At 47.9% G+C, this 10,000-nt stretch overlaps 1 protein-coding gene across 1 annotated transcript in view; it reads right to left on the minus strand.

Annotated features, from left to right (window-relative positions):
• akt3a (v-akt murine thymoma viral oncogene homolog 3a) overlaps positions 1-10,000 on the minus strand; it is a 142,720-nt gene that overhangs the window by 17,509 nt on the left and 115,211 nt on the right. Inside the window, exons 10-12 of the mRNA XM_048270020.1 lie at positions 8,337-8,438; positions 6,768-6,791; positions 3,470-3,598 (exon numbers count right to left, since the gene is read on the minus strand). Coding sequence (XP_048125977.1) covers positions 3,470-3,598; positions 6,768-6,791; positions 8,337-8,438 — 255 coding nt within the window. The remainder of the gene's footprint in view (positions 1-3,469; positions 3,599-6,767; positions 6,792-8,336; positions 8,439-10,000) is intronic.

The following is a 10,000-nucleotide window of genomic DNA, read 5'->3' on the forward strand; positions in this document are numbered from 1 at the left end:
TGGTGTGGTGCAGTGTGTGTGGTGTGGTGGTGGTGCAGTGTGTGTGGTGTGGTGTGGTGTGTGTGCAATGTGTGCGGTGCGCTGTGTTATTTCTGTCCCTGTGTGGTGTGTGGTGGTGTGGTGGTGTGTGGTGTGTGTGTGGTGTGTGTGGTGTGGTGTGGTGGTGTGTGGTGCGGTGTGTGTAATGCAGTGTGTGTGGTGTGGTGTGGTGTGTGTGTGGTGTGTGGTGTGGTGTGGTGTGTGGTGGTGGCGGTGCGCTGTGTTATTTCTGTCCCTGTGTGTGTGGTGGTGTGGTGTGTGTGGTGTGTGGTGGTGTGGTGTGTGTGTGGTGTGTGTGGTGTGTGTGGTGCGATGCGGTGCGGTGCGCTGTGTTATTTCTGTCCCTGTGTGGTGCAGTGTGTGTGGTGTGTTGTGTGTGGTGCAGTGTGTGTGGTGTGGTGGTGTGGTGTGGTGTGGTGGTGGTGTGTGTGTGTGGTGTGGTGGTGCGCTGTGTTATTTCTGTCCCTGTGTGGTGCAGTGTGTGTGGTGTGGTGTGGTGTGGTGTGTGGTGGTGTGGTGTGTGGTGTGGTGTGTGTGGTGTGTGGTGCAGTGTGTGTGGTGTGGTGTGGTGTGGTGCAGTGTGTGCGGTGCGCTGTGTTATTTCTGTCCCTGTGTGGTGTGTGGTGGTGTGGTGTGGTGTGTGGTGTGTGTGTGTGGTGTGTGTGGTGTGGTGTGGTGTGTGGTGTGTGTGGTGCGGTGTGTGTAATGCAGTGTGTGTGGTGTGGTGTGTGTGGTGTGTGTGTGGTGTGTGGTGTGGTGTGGTGTGTGGTGTGTGTGGTGCGATGCGGTGCGCTGTGTTATTTCTGTCCCTGTGTGGTGTGGTGTGGTGTGGTGTGGTGTGGTGTGTGTGTGGTGTGGTGTGGTGTGGTGTGTGGTGGTGTGGTGTGTGGTGTGTGTGGTGCGATGCGGTGCGGTGCGCTGTGTTATTTCTGTCCCTGTGTGGTGCAGTGTGTGTGGTGTGTTGTGTGTGGTGCAGTGTGTGTGGTGTGGTGTGGTGTGGTGGTGTGGTGTGGTGTGGTGTGGTGTGGTGTGTGTGGTGTGGTGTGGTGTGCGGTGCGCTGTGTTATTTCTGTCCCTGTGTGGTGCAGTGTGTGTGGTGTGGTGTGTGTGGTGCAGTGTGTGGTGGTGTGGTGTGTGGTGTGTGTGTGGTGTGGTGTGGTGTTGTGTGGTGTGTGTGGTGCAGTGTGTGGTGTGTGTGGGGCGATGCGGTGCGCTGTGTTATTTCTGTCCCTGTGTGGTGCTGTAGATCTCCAGGTTTCCCAGCCACCTTCCTCCACCTCCCCCATCTGCCACCATCTGCCTCTATTTAGCATGGACTTTCTGCAGCAATCACATACTCTTGTGAAAAATAACCAACACTCAAATCATCTCCTGGCACGCCACAGAGGGCTGTGCAGACACACACACACACACACACAGCAGTGCCAAATTCTGCTTTTTTAGGGGTATCCATTCCCCCTCGAAACACCCACCAGACACCTCCAAACTCCTCTCTCTCTCTCTCTCTCTCTCTCTCTCTCTTCTCTCTCTCTCTCTCTCTCTCTCTCTCTCCCTCCTCTCTCCTCTTCATAAATATGTATTCCAGAGTGGTGTGGTGCAGTGATGTGGCTGGGCTTCGGCTTTGACTGGTTGGGCTGTGTGTGTGTGTGTGTGTGTGCATGTGCGTGTGTATGTGTGTGTGTGTGTGTGTGTACAGCATCTCTGTGTGCAGGAATGTTGCTATTTAAATTCAAAAGGCTTGAGACCTTCTGCTCTCATACAGTGGGCAGGATTAATAATGACCTCGGTCCACTGCTTCTGACTGTATGCGGATCCATTTCATGTTACAATTCTTGCAGTACTGAGAAAATCCCCATATATTTCATAATGATAAGACTCCTTATTATTATTAATATTATATTATATTATAGGGTTATATCAGGGTTGTGCATAATTCAATTGCAATTCTGCTTCCTGTTTTGCTACCTCAATTAAATGCAAGTGAAATTCAAAAATTGAATTGGAATTTAAAACCAGTTTCAATTCAATTCTGAATTTTGCACAACCCTGATATATATATATATATAATCTCATTAAGAAAACATATCCACCTTTACACCACCCGCCCGGGCACCTTCCTGACCCCAGAGAAGGAGAAGGTGGGTTTACATTTTAACCCGATTAGAATCATGGCTCAATAATGGCTCAACTGGAATAAAAATGACAAACACCTTGATTGGAATAACTGCCGATCTGATTAGAATTTTATTCGAAATGAAAGGGATGGTGTATTCTGCTCTTCTTCCATTGAACAGCCACATATATGGTCAGTCACAAATTCCAGAGCTTTGTGAGCACCTGATCGGAATACACTGCAAAAATTAAATCTAACCAAGTGTGATTAAACTTATATTAAGATCAAAAAATCTATTTGGTATTGTTTTTAGTAGATACTTACCTGGCACTCTCTCGAAAGATCATTTTGATTCAATTTAAGAAGACAAATTAGCTCAATGCACTTGCGGTCAAATTCGCTTGTTTTCAGGATGAGACGTCTTAAAACAAGTCAAACTAAATCTTAAATTAGGTCAAATGATTTTCACGAGAAGCTAAAATGAAGTCTCTTTATGCTGAAACAATATAACTAGATTTTTGATCTTGATATAAAATTACTTAACACTTGGTTAGATTTTTTTTTAAATGAGCAGTTTTTGCAGAGTAGAAAATTGTCATTAAATTGAAAAAAAAAAAAAAACCCACCTATTGATGACTGATTGACTTCCATAAAAAAAGACTGACAGACTGGTCTTAATGCACTTTCAACAATTGGTTGTGTTGCAATTAATGTGTGATATTAGTTGCAAATATAGACTCTAAATTGATACATCCAGTATTGGAGGCTGTGTGTGTGTGTGTGTGTGTGTGTGTGTGTGTGTGTGTGTGTGTGTGTGTGTGTGTGTTTGTGTGTGTGCGTGAGTGTGTGTGCGTGTATGTGTGTGAGTGTGTGTGTGTGTGTGTGTGTGTGTGTGTGATCCCTTTCAGTATGTTCATGACAGAGAGTATGTTATGTGGATTTTATTTATCTTTCCATCTGTGATAGAATATGGAAGAGGAAAAAAATGTATTGAAGTAATCTGTGATTCTTGGGTGGTTTTCAACTCCAAATTAGGATGTCAGTTTTGACAGCTGAACTGTTTTTTTGTTGTTGTGGCGGCTCCCATAACTGAAGCAAAACGCCTCAAATCTGATCACTATGAGGAGACTACAGTTTCAGCCTATAGTTTCTGCATTCATCTTTTCAAGTATGTATTTGTATTCAAGTATTTTTATTACTCACACGCACAACTAATCCCACACACTCTCTCACACACACACACGAACACACAAACATACGAACACATGAACATGAACACACACACACACTCATATATGAACACACACACACACACACCTCAGGTGCCAGGTACTCGGGTGTTCCACAGAAGGTCTTCATGGTGGCGGCCTCGGTGATGCCTTCCTTGCAGAGTCCGAAGTCTGTGATCTTAATGTGGCCATCTTTATCCAGCATCAGGTTCTCCAACTGCAGGGCAACACAGACGGAGAGAGACATTTGACATTTAAATCAGCCTTCACTGGGGGGCGCTGTGGCTCACGTGGCTGCATTGTCAGCACTACTTCACTAGGGGGCGCTGTGGCGCACGTGGCTGCATTGTCAGCACTACTTCACTAGGGGGCGCTGTGGCGCACATGGCTGCATTGTCAGCACTACTTCCTCGGGTCCAAGTGCCCATGAGGACCCGGGTTCAAATCCGAAGCGCTGTCATTTCCTGACTCCTCCCTACCACTCGCTTCTGGTCACTCTTCACTGTCCTATCTATCCGAACCGCAAAAATCCGAAGGCAAAAAAAACAATATTTAAAGTAGCTCACTGGCTTACATAGACCAGGAGCCCCAAATGAAGCAGCCTTCACTGAGCCTTCACATAGATCAGGAGCTCCAGATGAAGCAGCCTTCACTGAGCCTTCACATAGACCAGGAGCTCCAAATGAAGCAGCCTTCACTGAGCCTTCACATAGATCAGGAGCCCTAAATGAAGCAGCCTTCACATAGATCAGGAGCTCCAAATAAAGCAGCCTTCACATAGATCAGGAGCTTCAAATGAAGCAGCCTTCACATAGATCAGGAGCTCCAAATAAAGCAGCCTTCACATAGATCAGGAGCTCCAAATGAAGCAGCCTTCACATACTGTAGATCAGGAGCCCCAAATGAAGCAGCCTTCACATACTGTAGACCAGGAGCTCCAAACAAAGCAGCCTTCACTGAGCCTTCACATAGATCAGGAGCTCCAAATGAAGCAGCCTTCACTGAGCCTTCACATAGATCAGGAGCTCCAAACGAAGCAGCCTTCACTGAGCCTTCACATAGATCAGGAGCTCCAAACGAAGCAGCCTTCACTGAGCCTTCACATAGATCAGAGCTCCAAATGGTGCCTTCACTGAGCCTCTTCACATAGATCAGGAGCTCCAAATGAAGCTAAGCCTTCACATAGATCAATAGGAGCTCCAAATGAAGCAGTCACTGAGCTCTTCACATAGATCAGGAGCCCTAAATGAAGCAGCCTTCACTGAGCTCTTCATTATGGATCAGGAGCTCCAAAACCTAAGCAGCTTTCCTCTCACTGAGCCTTCACATAGACTGTAGCCCAAATGAAGCAGCCTCTCACTGAGCCTTCTCACATAGATCAGGAGCTCCAAACGAAGCAGCCTTCACTGAGCCTTCACATAGATCAGGAGCTCCAAATGAAGCAGCCTTCACTGAGCCTTCACATAGATCAGGAGCTCCAAATGAAGCAGCCTTCACTGAGCCTTCACATAGATCAGGAGCTCCAAACGAAGCAGCCTTCACTGAGCCTTCACATAGATCAGGAGCTCCAAACGAAGCAGCCTTCACATAGATCAGAGCTCCAAATGAAGCAGCCTCCTGAGCTACATAGATCATCAGGAGCTCCAAATGAAGTAGCCTTCACTGAGCCTTCACATGAGCTCCAAACTCACATACTGATCATCACATAGATCAGGAGTCTCCAAATGAAGCAGCCTCACTGAGCATACATAGATCAGAGTCCAAAATGAAGCAGCCTCACTGAGTCACATAGATCAGGAGCTCCAAATGAAGCAGCCTTCACTGAGCCTTCCACATAGATCAGGAGCTCCAAACCTAAGCAGCCTTCACTGAGCCTCCTTCACATAGATCAGGAGCCCAAACTAAAGCCTTCACTGAGCCTTCACACAGACCAGAGCTCCAAACGCAGCCTCACTGAGCCTTCACATAGATCAGGAGCTCCAAACGAAGCAGCCTTCACTGAGCCTTCACATAGATCAGGAGCTCCAAACGAAGCAGCCTTCACTGAGCCTTCACATAGATCAGGAGCTCCAAACGAAGCAGCCTTCACTGAGCCTCACATAGATTGTGAGCCCAAACCAAGCAGCCCCCACTGAGCCCTCCACATAGATCAGGAGCTCCAAACGAAGCAGCCTTCACTGAGCCTTCACATAGATCAGGAGCTCCAAATGAAGATGTACTTGGTGCTCCTTCATTCTTATTATCTGGAACACATGGAATCACCACATGTCTCCAGGTGGGAAGGGGAAGATAGTAGAGAGAGAGAGAGGGGGGCAGATAGTAGAGAGAGAGAGAGAGAGAGAGGGGCAGATAGAGAGAGAGAGAGAGAGAGAGGGGCAGATAGTAGAGAGAGAGAGGGCAGATAGTAGAGAGAGAGAGAGAGAGAGGGGCAGATAGTAGAGAGAGAGATAGAGGGGCAGATAGTAGAGAGAGAGAGAGAAGGGCAGATAGTAGAGAGAGAGAGAGATAGAGAGGCAGATAGTAGAGAGAGAGAGAGAGAGATAGAGGGCAGATAGTAGAGAGAGAGAGAGAGAGAGAGAGGGGCAGATAGTAGAGAGAGAGAGAGAGGGCAGATAGTAGAGAGAGAGAGAGAGATAGAGGGCAGATAGTAGAGAGAGAGATAGAGGGGCAGATAGTAGAGAGAGAGAGAGAGAGGCAGATAGTAGAGAGAGAGAGAGAGAGAGAGATAGAGGGCAGATAGTAGAGAGAGAGAGAGAGGGGAGATAGTAGAGAGAGAGAGAGAGAGAGATAGGGGCAGATAGTAGAGAGAGAGAGAGAGAGAGAGAGGGCAGATGTAGAGAGAGAGAGAGATAGAGGGGCAGATAGTAGAGAGAGAGAGAGGGGCAGATAGTAGAGAGAGAGAGAGGGCAGATAGTAGAGAGAGAGAGAGAGAGAGAGATAGAGGGCAGATAGTAGAGAGAGAGAGAGAGGGGGCAGATAGTAGAGAGAGAGAGAGAGAGAGAGGGGCAGGATAGTAGAGAGAGAGAGAGAGATAGGAGAGCCGTAGAGAGAAGGGGAAGAAACACAGTAGGGGGCAGATAGTGGGAGGGAGAGTAAAAGATCCAAGGAGAGAAAGAGAGGTGGCATATACTTTGATCCCTATATAAGTATAAAGGCATTTGATCCTTTTGAGTATATAAGCATATACTTGATCCCTATATAAGTATCAGTATATATACTCTTGATCCCTATATAAGTATATATATATATACTCTTTTGATCCCCATATAAGTATATATATATACCTTTTGATCCCTATATAAGTATAAAGTATATATAATTTTTGATCCCTATAAGTATATATATAAGTATATAATTTTGATCCCTATATAAGTATAAGTATATACTTTTTGATCCCTATATAATATATCCTTGATCCTCAAGTATATATATACTCTTTTGATCCCTATATAAGTATATATAAGTATAAGTATATACCTTTTTGATCCCAGAGGGAAATTCTGTACTTTCTGTATTTATCCCAATCCCAGGAATTAGTGAAACACACTCAGCACACAGTGAACACACAGTGAGGTGAAGCACACACTAATCCTGGACGCAGTGAGCTGCCTGCATCAACGGTGGCTGGGGAACAGTGAGGTTAGGTGCCTTGCTCATGGGCACTTCAGCCGCCTACTGGTCGGGTTCGAACTGGCAACCTCCGGGTTACAAGTCCCAAGCAACTAGTAGGCCACACGGCTGCCCCCAAAGATGATGAAATGAATTAGGTGGAGAGAGGGATCAAGAGAGAAATGAATAAAGATAAATATCTATACAGAGAGGGGTATAAGTCAGGCACACAAAGATAAAGGAGTGAAGAGATGAATGATGACGATAAAGAGAGAGAAAGTCACAGACAGGAAGGCAGAGGGGAGAAGATAGGGGAGATAGACAGAGTAGAGAGAGAGAAAGAAGAGAGAGAGAGAGAGAGTAGAGAGAAAGGGAATGGGGAGAAGAGGATTAAGAAAGGAAGCTAGAGTGTAAGATCGATCATCTTCGTTTGAGTCCATCCCTGTGTCCAGTAAATGCTCTCAGCAGTCCCGATGCAGACTGACCCTAACCCTCAATAAGGTCAGAGACGCCAGGAAGAGAGCCGACGAGTCTCCACGGCTACAGCAGTGACTCCACCAGACCGAAGTCTCTGTCTTTTTTTTTCTGTTTTTTTGGCCTTTTATGCCTTTAATTGACAGGATAGTAGAGAGGACAGGAAGTGAGTGGGAGAGAGATTCGAGGTGGATCCGAAAGGACAACGGGGGAATCGAACCCGGCCACCGGCATTTGGGCAGGTGCCCCAGCCAGTTGTATCAATGGGTGGGGCCCAAATCTTTCTGTTGTACCCAATCACAGACTCCGCCACAGCACAGCCAACACTACACTCCATACACACATCTGGGTTTCACTTTTAAAAAGATGTGTTCATGTGCCTGTTCGTGTGTGTGTGTGTGTGTGTGTGTGTGTGTGTGTGTGTGTGTGTGTGTGTGTGTGAGAGAGAGAGAGAGAGAGAGAGAGAGAGAACGCGTGTCTGTGTGGATGGCTGTATGAGTGTTGCTTCATTCCAAATAAAAAGTTGGTTGGCTTAGAGGGGGGATTTTAATTACATTTTTGTTGCCTCTTGCCTCATGGGGTTTTCTAAGTAGATAATGGGGGGACCAACCCCCCTAACCTTCCTTTCCAGCCAACAACAACACCCCCAATCCCTTTTATTTCACCTCCCTCCTCTCCTCTCCCTCCCTCCCTCCTCCTCTCCTCCCCTCCTCCTCCCTCTCCCTCCTCTCCTCCTCCTCTCCTCTCTCCTCCTCTCCCCTCCCCTCCCTCCTCTCCTCTCCTCTCCCCCCTCCCTCTCCCTCCTCCTCCCTCCCCTCCCTCTTCTCCTGTCCCTTACCTTCAGGGGTCCCAGGTCCCATTCCCATCTTGGCAGAGTGCAGATAGTCCAAAGCGGAGACAATCCAGCCGAGAATCACTAGGCTCCTCGAGAACACACGCTCTCGGGCAAATGGAAAACAGCCATGGATAAAGAGAGAGAGGGGGGGTGGGGGTAAATGAAAAAAGGAGGAAAGCAGCAGGCAGGGACAGCATTGCAATAATTACTGATTTATTGAAGGAAATTAACACAACACAAACGTGCCCTCCCCTAGCCATACTGGGTTGATAGATGGTGCCGGAGTTGCTGGGGAGGGGTGTGTGTGTGTGTGTGTGTGTGTGGTGGGGTGGGGGGCTCTCTAAGGATACCCTGGGCCACCGGAATGCAGACGGCAGCTGGCACATCATTTCACTCACACACACACACACACACACACACATCATACACACATACATACACACTCTGTCTCTCTCTCACACACACACACACACACACACACACGTATTCCGGTGAGAGGCCAGAGTAAATCAACGGTTTAATCAATACACCAATCTGGTTAAAGGCAGACAGGACTCTGATGGGGCCATAGAGAACTCACAGCACATCACAAGACCCCTCCTCCCCTCCCACAGTCTCTCTCTTTCTTCCTCCATCCCTCTCTCCATCTCTCCTTTTCTTCTTCCTTCTCAGCTTTATGCTCTCTTTCCCTCTCTCCCTCTCTCCTTCTTTCTCCTCCGCTCCCTCAGCAATCACCCTTTCTTTTTTTCTCCTCTTTCTTGTTTGAAAGAGAGGAGAGGAGAATTTCCCCAGTCTCCCTGACTCATCTCATCCCTTTCTCTCCTTCTTTCCCTCCTGTCTCCCCACCTCTTTATCTCCCTCTCTCTCTCCTTCTTTCCCCCTGTCTCCCCACCTCTTTATCTCCCTCCCTCTATCTTTCTTTCAGTGTCCTTTCTCAGTCTCCTCTCCTCCTCTCCTCTCCTCTCCTCCTCTCCTCTCCTCCCTTCCAGCCTCTTTCTTTCTCCCACCATACCACTTCTCTTTCCCTTCCCTTCCTCCCCCTCTCTCTCTCTCTCTGAGGAACTGAGTGAGGACCCCTTGAGGTCCTCCCAGCCCAGAGCCGTGTGGATGCCAGCACGCTCCCCATTAACGCCTGCAGGACTGACACCTCTGCACCGCCCAGGGAACGCTAACGGGCCGCCCAATGAGATAAGTGTGTGTGTGTGTGTGTGTGTGTGTCTGTGTGTGTGTGTGTGTGTGTGTGTGAGAGAGAGAGTTTGTCTGTGTGATGCATGTGTGTGTATGTGAGAGTATGTGTGTGCATGTGGGCGCGGGTGTGTGCCTGTGTGTTGAGGACAGGTGTTTCTTCATCAGTATGCTGGCAGAAGTGATGTGGCATGCCTACCTCTGTGTGTGTGTGTGTGTGTGTGTGTGTGTGTGTGTGTGTGTGGGTGCTGAGTGATTTCAGGGGCCACGGACAGGGACAGACGGGGCTGCCTGGCAGACGACAGGAAAGGTGTCGGAGTGTTTTGGGGAGGGAGGGGTGCTGGCTCAAGAGAGGGGGGGCGCAGGTGACTCTTTAGACACTGTGAAAGAAGATGAGATGAGAAGACCCACCCCCCTCAATCTCACACACACACACACACACATACACACACACATATTTGCATGCGCACACACACACACACAAACACACCACAGTTAAAAATTCTACCAATAAAG

Source organism: Alosa alosa, chromosome 18 (genome assembly GCF_017589495.1).
Source record: "Alosa alosa isolate M-15738 ecotype Scorff River chromosome 18, AALO_Geno_1.1, whole genome shotgun sequence".
Classification (NCBI taxonomy): Eukaryota; Metazoa; Chordata; class Actinopteri; order Clupeiformes; family Clupeidae; genus Alosa; species Alosa alosa.